This window comes from Buteo buteo, chromosome 9 (genome assembly GCF_964188355.1).
Source record: "Buteo buteo chromosome 9, bButBut1.hap1.1, whole genome shotgun sequence".
In the NCBI taxonomy this organism is placed as follows: Eukaryota; Metazoa; Chordata; class Aves; order Accipitriformes; family Accipitridae; genus Buteo; species Buteo buteo.
The window spans coordinates 43,073,773-43,088,995 of NC_134179.1; the positions used below are offsets into that span (position 1 = coordinate 43,073,773).

Genomic DNA, 15,223 nt, shown 5'->3' on the forward strand with positions numbered 1-15,223 from the left:
CTTTTTTTTTTTTTTTTTTTAAACTTGTCCACAACAGACTGCCCTCCCTCTTCTGTTCCAGTATATAGATGCATGTGTTGCTACTTCTGCTTTTTAGCTGAACTGAATTCTAGGTATTGAAAAAAAAAAAAAAAAAACCAAACCAAAAAAACGCAGAGGTATGTATGCTGTTTTAGGGTCCTGTGTCCTGGCTTCCTAAAGAGCTGTCCGAGTGTGTTGGGGAGAAACAGATCAGGAGAAGGCTTGAAGCTGCTGTCTGAGTTCACCATGCGACCATCTTTCAGAAATTCTATTTCTGTTACCCTTAAGAATAGAATATATTCTCTGTGTGACCCCGTTCTGTGCTGGATATGGGGTTGCTGATAACACACTGTCCTGATGTCCTCCTTGGCCCTGCTTCCTCATTGACTTAAAGCCCAGTTCAAGGTCCTTAGACTCATTTTTCAAGGTTCTGCAGGAAATTGCTGAGGCTGGGTGGCTGGTGCGTTGGGATGGGGAATGGCCATCTAGGAGCGGAGGACTGTGACTACAAGGGACAGCATGCACAGGAGCAGAGCTGGTGGTCTGCAACTCCCTGCTAGGGCATGAAAAACAGCATCGGTCTCTCTGCTGTCCTTTGCAGGACACTTTTCTTGAAAAACACTTAAGTATGAGCTGAGTTTTGAGCTTTTGTGTTGGTCAGCAGAAATACAGTTTGTAGCTGGCCTCTGGGGTAGTTTTGGTCACGAACGTAGGTGGCCACACAGGCCTGCAGAAAAAATGATGAAATGTGTTGCCCATGGATTTCCTGACCCAAAAAAACCAGCTGTAATGACAGTTCTATGGCATGATTTGCTAAGCAGTATATTGGATTTTAAAGAGCAATAGTAGTATCTTGGCTCTGTATCTCCAAATCCTTTTTAAAGGAGGGGAGCATTGCTTTTCCCCTTGTGTGCTGGTGGGATTTGAAGCAAGAGAGGGAAAGAAACTTCTCTGCGTGTGCTGCATAATCCAGATCAGGACTGCCCATACTGGCTACAGGAACAGTATTCATAGGTCTTACCTAATTCTGCAGTGGAGACAGTACAACTTTTATTTTTTGCTCTAAACCCAACTCCCTAGGGCAAGTACTCCTCTCTGACTGTGTATAACAGCATGCACTGCTGTAGTTTTTTCCCTTTGCAGACAAATGATGGTATAAAGCGCTTTTTTTTTTTTATTGGCATAACTGCATTCCTACTGTAGAGGCAGCATAGCTATAGTGAGGGGGAATTAGTGTGCTGGCTGCAATAGATACCAAATCAAAATTGGCGTGTAGACCCGCCTGAGGGGGGAGAGTGCCTTTGCCTGGCAGCAATATTGAGTGGTTTTGTGGCACCCTGAGCTTGTCAGGTGAACGTGCACGCCTCGTCTCCAGCTGTGCTGGGGGACAGATCGGTGTCACCCTCGTGCAGATGGCAAAACTGAAGGTCAAAGAGGTGAAATGGCTTCTGCAGTCCCAAACTAATGCTTTCCTGCTCCGCCGCCTCTCAGGGCGACCTGTGCGCGTAGTGAGATGGAGTTTGTTGAGGAGGGGGAGAAAGGATCCTTATGGTGGTACGAGAAACCCTCTTCTGCTCAGCTGCAGACCACCCTCCTGAGGTTTGCAACCCTGCGTATTTGGGAAAAAGCCTGTTTTGTAGCCTTTGACATTGGGGGCTGCAGACCCCCAGGTGCAGAGGTGCTGGGGGCACGCAGACCTCCATCGGGAGCCCTCGAGGGGGCTGGTACGGCAGGAGGTCCTGCAGCCAGGGGCTGTATTTTGCACTAACGGCTCCCAAAGCTGTGCTGGCGTTGGGTGCTGTGGATTTAGGGATTTTAATGGAATTTTTAAGCAGAATTTTTGGGAATAAAGCTGAAGAGCTTGGCAAGGGGGAAGGTGAAATGAGCCAGTAAAAAGCTCCTGGGGCTGCAGGTGGACGTGGAAGAGCGAGACGTGTGGTTTCGGGGAGAAAAGCACTTAAAACGGTCAAAGTTTTTCCCTGCAGGGAGCGGGCTTTGGGTGGAAAAACGGGAAGTGTTGGGGTTTTTTTTGGGGGGTGGGAGGGAGAATGCTTAAAACAGTGCCAGTTTCTGCAGGGAGGGGGCTTGCCGGTTCGGGGCCGCTGCGTGGGTGGTGGGACAGACCCCCGCGGCGGGACAGCGGCACGTGGCGTGGCGGCGGCGGGGGGGGTGTGTGGGTGCCGGACTACATCTCCCAGCATGCCCCGCGCGGCCCTGCGGAACCCTGCCCTTGGGGGGGGTGTGTGTGGTGTGTGTGCGCCCGAGCGCGCCTGCGCGCTGCGGGGCGGAGCGGGCGCCCCCTGGCGGGAAAGCGGCGAGTTGAAAACAAGCCGCCCCGCAGCGGTGTACGCGGCGGCCGGACAATAGGCGGCGGGTTCGCCCCGCCCCTCCCCTCCCCTCCCCTCGCCGGCGGTCGCCCCTCCCGCACTGCAGCTCCTCCGCGCGGCGGGCGCTCGGCGCTGCGGCGGCGGCGGGAGCTCGGCGGGGCCCCCTGGCTGCGGGCGGGCGGCGGGTGAGGTACGCGCGACGGCCGGCGGGGGCGCTGCGGCGCCCTCCCTCTCTCCCTCCCTCCCTCCCTCCCTCCCTCCTCCTCCTCCTCCTCCTCCCCCCCCCCGGTGCATTCTCCGGCTGACGGGAGGGGGAGGGCAGAGAAGGAGCCCGGCCGCCATTTTCCGAGCCGCGCCGCCGCCGCGCTCGCCCGGAGCGGGGGGGAGCGGGGGGAGAAGAAAAGCACCGCAGCGCCCGCTCCGCCGCGCCCCGCCGCTCGCCGGGCCCGCCCCGCCGCCGCCCAGCGCTCCCGAACCGGGGGTGGGGGGGCCGCTCCCCCCCTACCCCCCCCCCCTTTCCCTTTTCCTCCCCAGCCCGCCCGCCCCAGCCCGGACTGCGGCCGCCGCTCTGCGCCCGCCGAAGGAGACGGGCGAGCCCATCCCCCCTGCCGCCGGGGCGGGCCCGAGCGGGCGGGGGGGGCGCCGGGGCTGCGGCCGGGGCTGGCGGCGTCCGCCCCGGTTGCGGCGCCTCGGCTGCCCCTCGGCCGGGGCTTGTTTGCAAACTGCGCCCATTTTGTGGGGGGCCGAGCCCGCCCGGACCGCGCTCGCCGCTCGTCACGTGGTAGGTGCCGCTCGCCCCGCGCCGCGCCGCTCCGTTCCGCGCCCGCCGCCCCGCGCCTCCCCCGCCGCCCCTTTGTTAGCGCCGCCGCGCCCCGCCGGGCCCCGCTGCGGGGCGGCCGCCGCGCCCCAACTTCTCCGCCCGGCGGGAGGCGGCTCCCCCGCCACCCCCCCCTCCCTCCCCACCCTCCCCCCCCCCCCCCTTCCTTCCCGGTACCGGGGAAAGTGTGGGGGTCGCGGTGGGGGAACCGGGGGCGGGCTGACCCGCCGGCCCGTTCACCCCCCCCCCCCCCTCCTCCTCCTTCTTCCACCCTCGGTGCTGCGGCTCTTTCGGGTGGGGTGGGGGTGGGGATGGCGCCACTTTAAATTGAAAATCCCCGGCCCGGAGGCGCCCGGGTGGGCGGTGGGGTCCCGCCGGGCCGGGCCGGGGCCCCTCACGTGGCCGGCGGCCCCGCGGCGGCGGCGGAGCCCGGCCCCGCTCCCCCCCCCCCCCCCCCCCCCGCCGGGGAGGGAAAGGGACGGGGAGGTGGGGGGAGGAGGGGGGGATCACCATTCCCTAACCTGCGGGGGGGGTGGTGGGGGTGGGGGGGTGAGGCGGGAGGGGGGGGGCACACACGCGAAGTTTTAAAAGTAAACAGAAAAAAAAAAAATTAAATTGCATAACCTCAATCTTGCAAAACGCGTGGAGGGGAGCAGCTCCTCCGTCCCCAAATCCGCCTGGAAAATATTAACGTAGCGGTCTCCGGTAATCCCGGTGGGCTCCCGGCGCTGTCACCGGTGTCTGCGTGCGGGAGCCGTGGATGTGTCACGGTGCGCTTTCCCCTTCTCTCGGGGTATACAATAGCGTAATTTTTCATGTGGGTTTGAGCTGCTAAGCCATTTTCCTGTATTTACTTTCTGGCTGCTTATTTTTTTTTTTTTCGAACCGGCCCTGCCGATCCAGAATTATTTTTCTCAAAACAAGCTGCAGGAGCACGGCTATCCTGAAACGCTTTCCGTGATCGGTACGTGTGTTTACTTCCATCACGGGATTAGCATCTTCCAGTGCTTGATTACAGAGAAATTTCCATCCTTTTGGGGTATAAATGGGTATCACGTAAAAGGAAAAATACACCGGCCAAATTTATTGTAAACTAGCCTTATTTTCTACAAAAAAAAGCAGACCCTCCTTACAAACCGAGGTGTCGTCTCTCCGCTTGTTTAAATTTGTGTGTACAGGTGGATCAAAACACAGGCACGATATAGATTATATTGCCTGTTATGTAAAATGCACTTGAATGACAAACTGTAGTTTTCCATGAAACCGGTCAGGATATGGGAGGAACTGCAGGTTTTTTATTTGTTTTGACTGACCATTATATTTTGAACTGGTTTGGGCCATGTCTGTTCGCGGTTACATCATGTCATGTGTTGTGTACAGTGTGATTTGTGCCTCTAAAAATAAGGCGAGGTAAAAGCCCGTTCCTCCGAGGTAGGGAAGTAGGAGAGTACTTCAGCCGTGGCGCGGTCCCGCTGACGACAGGGATATAAAATACTTTGGGGGGGGCAGTTAAGGTGTTACGTGTCTCTGTGTGTGTGACTAAACCTCCACCGTAGTTATGAATCCAGGGATCTGTTTGTATAGGAGTGTTTTCTCTTTAGAACCGTATTTGTCCTTTTTATAGCCTTTGTTTTCATGGAGAAACCTCTGATGCTCTTCCCCTGCTTTAGCGTAGTCCTCTTGAATTTTCATTCTGGCACGGGAGCGGTGCGGGTAGTAGCGCCGCTCAATCTGATTATATTATTTCTTTAATGGAGAAGTCAGCAGCCTTTTAAATCGGCAAAGGGGGAGACAAGCAGAGTCGACCCAGGGGCTGTAAAGGCAAAGCTCGGGAAACCCCCGATCCTCCGATGGGATCAGGATCCCGGGGCTGCTCGCTTTTCCTTCCCAAGGTGTCCGCTGTCGGCCACCGTCAAAGACGAGATATGGGCGGCATGTTTTTTGGCGCGGGAGAGATGGGTATGGTGGTGTGGTGGTTTTTGGTTGTTTTGGTGTTTGTGGGGGGTTTTTGTTTTTGTTTTTTTTTTTTTTTTTTTTTTGTAGCCACACTGCCAGGGTAGCACAGCTGTGTAGGGCTTAATGGATTGATATGCTGCAGGAGCAGTTAGTTGTGGAATTTGGTTGTGATACTGTTATAGCTGATTTGTAATGATTTAGCAATGAGGATGACTTGTGTTCCCTCTTCAGAGGTGATAAAGCAGCAGATGACCAGGCAGATGTGGCTGTGTGTTTCTCTTAGGCTCCCCCCCCGCCTCCTCTTTTTCCTTTTATTTTTTTTAATGCTGTATTTGAGTCTCATTTGCTCTCAGAGATCATTGGGTAACTGGAGAACTGGTGAAATTCTGACATCATGCAAGTGAGGGGTGAAAACCGAGCAGTTCTTTGACCAAAGTCACTTCCTTTTGCCCTGTTTATAACTGTGTTTTTGTGAACGCAACTGCCATTATCTAATGAACGCTCCGAACAAAGACTGTCTCTGGAGTTTCAGCACTCCACCCTTTTTCTGCTCAGGCAGCGAGTCGTGCATGTCCTTAGGAACCTCGGAAGACTTTTCCAGGGAGGATAAGACTTAATGTATAGCAAAATAAAGATAAGGCCTGAGGACTTCCTAGGCCCTACCAAGCCAGGGAAGGGGTAAAGCTTGGGGGGGGGTGTGTGTGGTGGGAAGGGGCAAGCACCACATATTTTGATTTGTAGGCCTTCCCCCCACCCCCCACCCCCCATTCCACCTAATTTTCCAGAAAAGGAAAATTATATTTTTCTGGAACTATTTTTTGAGAGTAGGTCAGTGATATCTCTGCCCTTCCCTGTGTAACAGCACCTGATTTTGCACTTTTTTTTTTACTGCACTGTGTGGGAAACAGGTGGGCCAGCTTATGCCTGAATGGGAATATAATGCAGAGGAAGTGTCTCAGGTGGGTCACATACTGATTAGACCAAATAATAAGTAAGTTCTGCACACATGCCTCTCTTCAAAATGTTTATCGTTTCATTAAAAAGAGCCTGTTAGCATTTGGGCTGTCAGAATGGCAGGTGATCTGAGAAGCACTGTTTCCGCTGTTGCATTTTATAAATACCGTGTCCCTGGTCATAACTTCCAGGAATACAATGTCTATCTGGAATGAAAAGCAGCAAAGACTTCAGCATACTGCTTGGTTTGAGAATCCTTCCTTGTAAATAGCAGTTCAGCTGCATCTTCAAGGATGCAGTTTTCTGTAACAAATCGTTTAAATTGGAATAAAGGCTTTCTGTTTTTTCTCAGCTGGGCAAGGAGTTGTCATACTCAAATCCGCAAGAGTCCTGGTGATGCAGGACTTGAGTAAACATAATTCCATTAAACCCTGTGCGTGTCCTCTTCGGCCCGAGTTCAGACCCGTGTTTTTGGAAGAGGATAGTTTGGGTAAGGTCGTGTTCAGGTTTCAAAGTAAGTTAGAAAATAAGTATGGATCTCCCCCTGCCATGAACCGCTGGTAGCAGATGACTGCCAAAGTGTAAGTCAGTGTAGAGAGTCAGACAAACATCGAAATGGGATATGCTAATAGCTGTGAAGACTTAATTCTGAAGGACAGAGTTTTGACAGCGCAGTATCTGAATTTAGTGATGGAACTGTGCTGTTTATCTAATAAAAGGAGGAAAAAGGGTAACAAAATCGTATCTGAAGAGAGGAAATGGGAGTAGCTGTCAGCCTGAACAGGCCGCATCTTCATCTGTTCCTTAGCTAATCTCTTCCTGCAAACTTACTTTTTGCAGATTTGGTGGAAAGACAAGTGTTTTAAAAAAAACTAGCTATTTTTAAAAAGTTTAATTGAAATATATATTTCTGTATCGGGAGCTGCTTCGGGCCTCAGAGACGTTAGCAAAAGATGGACCTTAAAGATTTCTCACTTTCAGTTTTATCAAACGTTAGGAGTCCTCTCTCTGAAATCTTTATAACTTCCTGTTGAGGTCTGCAGTGACAGAGGATATGATGGGAAAGGTTACTGTCAAGTTGCCTTACGCTAAATAAGAAACAGCAAACTGAGTTCAGGCTGTAATTATGGCCCATAAAAAGGAACCTGTGATGTGTGATTGAACATCACCTTCTATTAAATGAATATCTCTGTTCTGGAGTTCATGTCATGTTGTTTTTAGTTGCTGCCGTGGCAGTCTTTGTGGATTGTTCTCTCTCCTCTGAGATCCGAGGAGAAATAAAAGCTGAGATCTGCAGTTAGCTGAGCATATGTGTCCTGGAGAACTGTGTGATGAACTCCATTCAAAATAAGGTATTTAAACTCAGCTGGAGACGAGTCTACCAGATTGGGCAGGGATCTAGTGATTGGAGACACTTAATTCTGCTCCTCTCTATTCTTTTATTTCCTCTTGAGGACATGGCCAGTTAACGCAAGGAACTCTAAAAGGCTTTTTGTAGTGACAGCGTATGCCTTGTTTTAAAATATGAAGTATTAAGGTGGTGCCATTTACGGGGTGGGGGTTGGGGGTAAAAGTTTTGGTAACAGTCGTATGCTTTTGAGCAAAGGCTGGTATGATTGCATGTAGTGAATGAAAATGTGTCTTTAAAATTAAAAGGCAATTCTGTTTTTTGTTTAACTTGCTCCCTGAGTCCTGAGTTCAGGTTTTCATATTTCCTGGGCAACTTGCCCAGATTATGCGAAAGAAAAACAAAATATCTCTGATACTGGATGGGGGGAGACCCGGATTTCACAATTAAGGCTGCCTTTTTTTTTTTTTGGGTCTCTGTCAGACTGCTTCTTTGCGCAAATGTCCCATTATTGTTTTTTAAACCACATTTCTTTTTATTTGGCTGTAAACAGCAACTTTATTTTGAAGAGTGACTTAACAGCAGTGGGTATTTTTATCTCCAGCCACTTCATTTTCCAGGTGAAGACATTCTTGCTTGTAATTATTCAAATTTCCAGACTTTTGATTGGGGAAATGACAGTTAATCTTGCTTTGTGGCTTTTGTTTTTCTTTCTGACATCATATTGATAAAACTGTCTCTCCCTCAGATTATGCAATTGATTTATTTATATCCAATGAGAATTCACAGGCATAAGAGAAAATTCTTCTTGAAGAAGGAGGCCTCACATTGCTGTTTCTAGAGTTGAGCAAAAGACTCTGCCACTCGTGCAGACCAGCAAGTGGAAACCAGCAGCTTTTATTTTAATCTTGAGGGCTTCTGGTCGGAAACAAAGGCTATAAAAGTGGAGCTCAATAATATCTTTCTTATTTGCTCCAGTGCATAAGTACCATTCCGTGGGATGTTCTTAATATTAAAATTCTTACTTTTCTCAGAGAGATTAGGTGCGAATCTGTAGTGTTAATATACATGGAAGGTACTCATTTATATATTGTAAAAAATCTGTGGTCCTTATGTATGTTCTTAATCTTTTTTTCATTAATATTTAAAAAAAAAAAGCCTGTTTCCCAAATGTAGGTCATTATAAGCGTACAGTCTGCCAAACTGCACGTGATAGCTGGCTTATCAATAAGTTTATCGTCCTGTACTTGTCTGTCACATTTCCTTAATTAAAGCTTTGAGAGTTACTTTTCATGTAAATCTCTCTCTAAATTGGTAAACATCTGTCTTACAACTATAAAATGTTGAAAGGTGATACCAAAAGGCGTGTAGAGGATCTGTTATGCATAATAGGTATAACTTTTGGTAGATGTACCTTTTTGATGCGGAAGATATTTCTAGGGCCCAGAGTGTTAGCTTGTGTGTTGAGCACCTACTTTGTAATTTACTCTGACTGCTGAGGTTAGAAGCATAGATGATGTATTTCTGTTGCAAAATGAAGTGTATAGGGATTTTATTCTAGCTTTTTTTTTTTCTCTGAAAGACATTTGTAACCACACAAATTCAAGAGTTGGCTGCGCTCTTGATTCGTAGTGGGGGAGGAGAGGGGAAGTGGGAATAGGTATAATACTCACTTCCTTCAGGGTAGCTTTGCCTTTACTGCTTCTAAAGCAACAGCACCTTCATGTACGTATCCTCTGCAAAACCTTTTCGTTGGGTAGGACAGAGCTTTGGAGGTGAAGGAGTCCGCGGGTGGTCGTGTAGTCGGCTGGGGGGGAGGCTCGCATTTAACATGGAGGTTATTTGTCCTTTACGTGTGTTGAACTTAAGTCTCTGCATGACCACCCGCAACTTCTTCTGTCTTAATTTCTTCTGCAAGTTGTAGGAAAAGGGGAATGCGCCCGGGTGGGTTTGGGCGAGTGCCTCATAGGAGCAGATCTGAGGAAGTAAGGAGGCCTCGCAGCAACTATAAAGAGCAGTCCCAGTGTGGTTTGGCACGTGATGAAACTAGACAGCGTGTGCAGGAATTTTGGATATAATGTCAAGTGTTTAAACTGTAATTCAGGGAATATAAATACGCAAGGTAGATGTGTGTGTCACCAGGCGGTGCTGGGAGGGATTGAAGGCAGAAGCCAGGCGGGTGCAGGGCTTGGTGGCCATGAGGGAACTGGTGTCTGTGAGGAGACCTGCAGGTGGGAGGGCATGGAGAGCCCTTCAGGAGAGAAACTGGAACGAGTTTTGAGATGGGTGGGCAAAGGAGAGGCTATTGATACTTCCCATGTCCAGGACTCAGAGCTCCCCTGATCTTCTCATGAACCTCACTGGAAGCACAGGTGTCTGGATTCTCCCTCTGAAACTCTTGTAACAAAGATTTTGGAGAGCAAAAACTTCCCGTGTTTGTTTTGAGCTTATTTTCTGGGGTGTTGCACAAAATCATGTGCTTGGAAACCCAGTTCTCCTTTCAACGTCTGGTTGTAAAATTGGGTTTTAAAAGCAGATGGTCTTGAATAAGTCAGCACGCTGAAGGATTATTTTCAGGGGTGTCGTGACCCGATAGCTGCTCCGGGGTATAGTGTGACTGGGCCCGTTCCTCGTGCCTCTTCTAACATCCCCTCGTTGCCTCGACCTTATTCCTGCTCTTCCCTCTGTTCTGTGTTTAAAAAGTGGTAAGAGTTTGAATCTTGGTGTAGTTGACGTGGAATTGTGGGTGAAGCCACCTGAGAAGGCCTGGTGGCTCTCCTCCCTTGGTGGCCTCGCATGCACTCCTCAGGAAGTGAAGGGAGATGGGCGAGTTACGGTTACCCTGTTTTTACCTGCTTACTAGAGCCTTTCATCTTTCCTCTGTTAATTAATGCTAACTGCTCCGGCAGTGCTCTAGTTTTAAAGTGAAATGAAGAACATGCTTGTGGATTTTGAGTGTTATCTTAAGACATGTTGTAAATACCACGTTGGCCTGCCAGAAGCAGCTCCTTTTGGATCTTACCAAGTGAAGTCCAGCACAAGGTGTTGTGCCACGGCTGCTGAAGGCAGGACTGGAGCTTGTACTGTAGCAGGCATGCTGTGGTGGTGGAACTGGAGCGGTAATCCGGTTATTCTGACAGTTGTCTACCAGGAGGACTTCTGCAGGAGGAGAAGCCTCTCGGTCACATGCATGTCAACTCAAGTGCTGGGAGTTGTAGATCCTTGGCGGAGAAATGCTGAAAAAAGGGACCCGTGGATGCTCACATCAATCTAATAATATTGATGGTGATAGCAGTTTGGGTAGAACTTGCCAGCGTGGTTTGATTCCCAGAGGCAGACAAAAGATTCAGGATAATTCTTGGAATTACTGTCAGAATTTTCAGAATGCTCTGAAGGTTTCTCGGACTGTGTCCGTGTGAATGACCTTTTCTTTTCTTTATTCCTCCTTCCTATGGTCACCTCAGAGAGATGCCTTGCTATCCTCTTCCCTCCAATTCCCTGTTAGGAAGAAATTACTGATAAGTGTAATATGGCTTTAATAACCACCAAACTTATAAACGGGTGGGCGAGGAACATGCTTACAAGTGTTCCCTAATATTTTTTCCAAGGATTGTTGGTAAGAGTAGAGATCTAATTCAGTGTTAGAAAAACCAGTGCTGTCTGGCATGCAGATAATTTATAAAGACTTAAATAAAATTTAAAAAATACACCAAATAACTTTTGGAGGTCATCTTTAAGCTGCTAGAACAAAGCTTTATTCTTAAGGGAGGCTTTCCAGGCTTCCAAAGTATTTTAAATGCTGTCCACCCAACTAAAAGTGAAGCCAAGGAGGGCTGCAGTAGCTTAGGAGGAGGATTTTCTTTTTAAAGTGAGTTTGCTAACCTGGAGGAAAAGGCAGTATGAAAGTTTTGCTTCCTTTTTCTACTTCTGTTAATTTAACTGAAGTTGATGACCTACAAATTTGCTCTAAAATACTCTTCAGCCTAGGTAAAATCCTAAATGGCTGCAGTGTAGTGCAAATATATTCATGAAGAATCATTGCAGTCAGCACCAAGTGCAGGTTTTCCTGCTTTTTTGCAGTATGGGTATTTCCTAAGCTGCCCTCAATACCTTGCAATGCTGTGGTGGTAATTGTGGTGAAGAGCACAGATCCAGAGTCTTCCTTTGGAAGACAGACCTGCGTGTTTCTGCAGAACTTAGAGCACCCACTAGGAACAGTCATTCCAAGTGTACATGTCTCTGTAGTGAAGGTCTTGGTAGGAGGCTGGAGTGGGGGAAGTCCTTTATTCTGACAGTTTTTCTCCCTCCTCTCCAAGAGCATCTTAGCTACAAGTGGAAAGTTCCCTGCAAGTTCCTTTTTTAAAATTTTTTTTTTCTTTTACCCTTGAATAGTAATATTCAGTCTTTATTTAGGGACCCAAGTGGTGCCTAAAGCCATTTTCAATGAGTGTGCAGTAGATTTTTAGGCATGCAATATCCTTTTTTCAGTAAGGACAAGGTATAGTTGATTACAAAACATGCTAAGTTCTGTCAACAGGGGACATCTGAAGTCTGAACCCATCTCTGGTGTCCCTGTACTTCTGTTAGAATAGCTTCAATTTTTTTTTTTTTTAATCAATTCCTCTGTGAGCATATCCTTTCTTCCCTGTCTTCTTCCTCTGTGTCACCTAACTGGATTTGGTGAGAGAGTTAGTTAGCAAGACTGTGGGTGGCCTGAACTGGAGACCTGGTGATGAGCCTGCCAGTTGGCCAATGTACATGCTCACTGGAAACCAAACAGAGCAAATTACTTTGCGCTTGTCCTGTGGGCCTTCCCTCCCTGGGGGGGGGGGGCGGAGGGTTGGTTTCTCTAACTCATCTCTGACTTTTCACAAAAAATCAGATTTTAGTATTTAGTGGTTTTCAGCCCTAATGTCTGTCTGTGGTCCCTGTTATGGGGAAGCACCTGGTCTGACACTGGGGAGCAACTGTGGTGCAGCTGAATGAGGCTGGAAACAAAACTGGCTGTTAAATTTTGCTCATTCAACATATTCAAGCTTTATAGATAGTCCTCGCTTTTCCTATAAAGTGGTATATTAATTTGGTCACTGGGGTGCATTAATGAACAGCTACAACAAGCTTCTGCAAATTTATGTGAAATTAGAGGATTGGCATATCGGGCAAGAGTTCAGGGCAACTTTTTGTTATTAAATTGACATTGAAATAGCTTATGAAGGTGCTGGATAAATTTTTCAGCAAAAGGAAAATAAAGTAACTGTTGCACTGTTAGCACAGTGGGTTATGTGAAAGCAGTTTAAAAAAAGGCATTAAAAAACACTGATACTTTTAGTGCTGAAGAAGGTAGGTAAATGACCAGAAGCTTGAAGGTGGGCAGGTGGGAAATGGTTGCAGTGTACATACATGAATGAAAGGTCTTTGCTTATGTCTCTTAACTTGTTTGATCTAGTTTAGTTAAACCATGGCTTGCTATTACAGTTGGTGTAGAACTGCTCTGTCATGGTGTGTGTGTGGGTTAATCTTTATCCATGTTCTTGAAAGAGAAATGGGAATAGCTAACATTGGAAATCACCTGGCTTATTCGGAAATGTACTTCTGGGAAAGTAGGTTTCATATACACCAGGGAAACGACTTTCTTCAAATCCAAGGCTTTCAGGGAAGTGGTGGGGTTGCCAGTGGGTGTGGGGTGGTGGGGTTTCTTTAACCACTGGGAGTTTAAGCATATGGAGATTTGTTCCCCTCAAGCCCTGTCTCTGTTACATGTTATAGTTCTAATTTGTCATTTTTAATACACCTGAGCTGGCAGTAGAAGCAGTGAAAACTGTTTTATAGATGTAGCTGAAGGATTTTAAAGGTGAAGTTGGTGATCTGCTGGCATTGAGGAATAGGTGTAACCACGGCCGGACCTTTCATGAAGGCTGTGCTCGGTGGATGGACTGAAAGATTAGAATAGTAGTTACAGGCAGGCACTAGGTCTGGGAGATCCTGAGGACCAGCTTGCGTGTTGCTACTTCTCTTTTTAGTTGCCTGGTGCCCGGATGGCTCTGCGGAGCCCAGGGCTGGTGGTCGCAGAGGGAGGATGCTGTGCTGAACGTGGAGCTTGCGTGACTTTATCAAGGGCATTAAGTCGTTATGTCTCGCTGCTGTTGTCCCTCTTGTTTGTTTTATTTTCTACAAGTGCAATGCCTAACTTTCTCTTTTCCCTTACCTTTTGTAGGCTGCCCTCGGGAGAGGCAGTGGGAGGCAGTGGAGCTGGCCTCGGCACCGGGAGAGGCTGGACTTCCCGTCTCTCTGTGCTGAATGGCTGCGATGGCGCCCGCTCTCACTGACGCAGCAGCTGAAGCTCACCACATCCGATTCAAGCTGGCTCCCCCGTCCTCCACCTTGTCGCCTGGCAGTGCCGAGAGCAACGGCAACGCCAACAACATCCTCCTGGCTGCCAACGGCACCAAAAGGAAAGCCATTGCTCCGGAGGATCCCAGTTTAGATTTCCGAAACAACCCTACGAAGGAAGAGCTGGGCAAGCTGCAGCCACTAGTAGCCTCTTATCTCTGCTCGGATGTAACATCTGTTTCTTCAAAAGAGCCTCTGAAGCTGCAAGGAGTCTTCAACAAGCAGACAGTCCTTAAATCTCACACTCTCTTATCTCAGTCCTTCTTGAAAACAAGTGATCTGTTGGGGAGGCAACCAGTGTTGGAATTCACTTTGGAGAATCTAAAAACAATGAGTACTAATAGCCAGCCACCTCTCCCACAAGCGCCTGTAAATGGCTTGGCCAAGAAATTGGCCAAAAGTACCAATTCAGACCATGAAAACTCTAGTTCTCTGAATGGTGGGAAGTGTCCTCCTCCTTCTGCTGCCCTCCAAGGTGTTGACTATAATGCAGGAGGTTCTGAATTGGGGGACTTGAAGACCGGGTTGACCAATTGCACTCTTCCACACAGAAGCCTTGATGCAGAGCACACAACTCCATTTAGCAATAATAGCACTGCAAACAGATCTTCCCTTAATTCCATGGAGCAACAGCGGGTGCTCGAGGGTGGCAGTGGAGAGACTAGGTTGCCTGGTGTTGCTAGTCACTCTGACTTTGGGAGCAGTAAGTTGGAGGAGCAGAAACCTTCTCTGTTGGTGGGTCACCACAGTGCTCTCGACTCCGAGATGAGGACGAGGGCATTGCTGCGACGGCAGGCAGACATTGAGAACCGTGCCCGCAGGCTGCAGAAACGCTTGCAGGTGGTGCAGGCAAAGCAGGTGGAGAGACACATCCAGCAGCAGTTGGGTGGCTTCTTGGAGAAAACTCTGAGCAAGCTTCCAACTTTGGACCCCCTGAGGCATCGGAGCCAGCTGATGTTGACCAGAAAAGCGGAAGCAGCCTTGAGGAAAGCTGCGAGTGAGACAGTTACTTCAGAAGGCCTAAGCAGCTTCTTGAAGAGCGATTCGATATCAGAAGAACTGGAGAGATTCACGGCCAGTGGTATGGCCAACTTGAGATCCAGTGAACAAGCGTTTGACTCGGATGTCACTGACAGCAGCTCGGGAGGAGAGTCTGACGTTGAAGAAGAGGAACTGACCAAAGCAGACCCAGAACAACCCCATGTACCGCTGTAAGTAGCAAGTCATGCTTTGCTTACCTCTGGTGGGGGGAGAGCAAGGTGAAGTGCCAGATGGAAAATCTGGTTTTTTTTGTAGGAACACTTATTTTTTGATGGGCTTAGATCAAAGAAGTAAGGGTTAAAACTAGTGTGGAGTGATTTGCAGCACACTGCCTAGTTCAGGCAGCACATGCAACACTGAAGATAAAAT

The 15,223-nt window shown here is 48.6% G+C and overlaps 1 protein-coding gene across 4 annotated transcripts in view; it reads left to right on the forward strand.

Moving 5' to 3' along the window:
- The window catches only part of KANSL1 (KAT8 regulatory NSL complex subunit 1), a 101,310-nt gene that overhangs the window by 5,925 nt on the left and 80,162 nt on the right, over positions 1-15,223 (forward strand). For 2 of the 4 annotated variants that reach the window (XM_075036283.1, XM_075036285.1), the window contains exons 1-2: positions 2,722-3,129; positions 13,638-15,024. In XM_075036283.1, coding sequence (XP_074892384.1) covers positions 13,721-15,024 — 1,304 coding nt within the window. In that variant the 5' untranslated portion in view covers positions 2,722-3,129; positions 13,638-13,720. Of the gene's footprint in view, positions 1-2,720; positions 3,130-13,637; positions 15,025-15,223 lie in introns of those variants that run through there. The other 2 variants (XM_075036286.1, XM_075036284.1) reach the window with 2 other exon arrangements.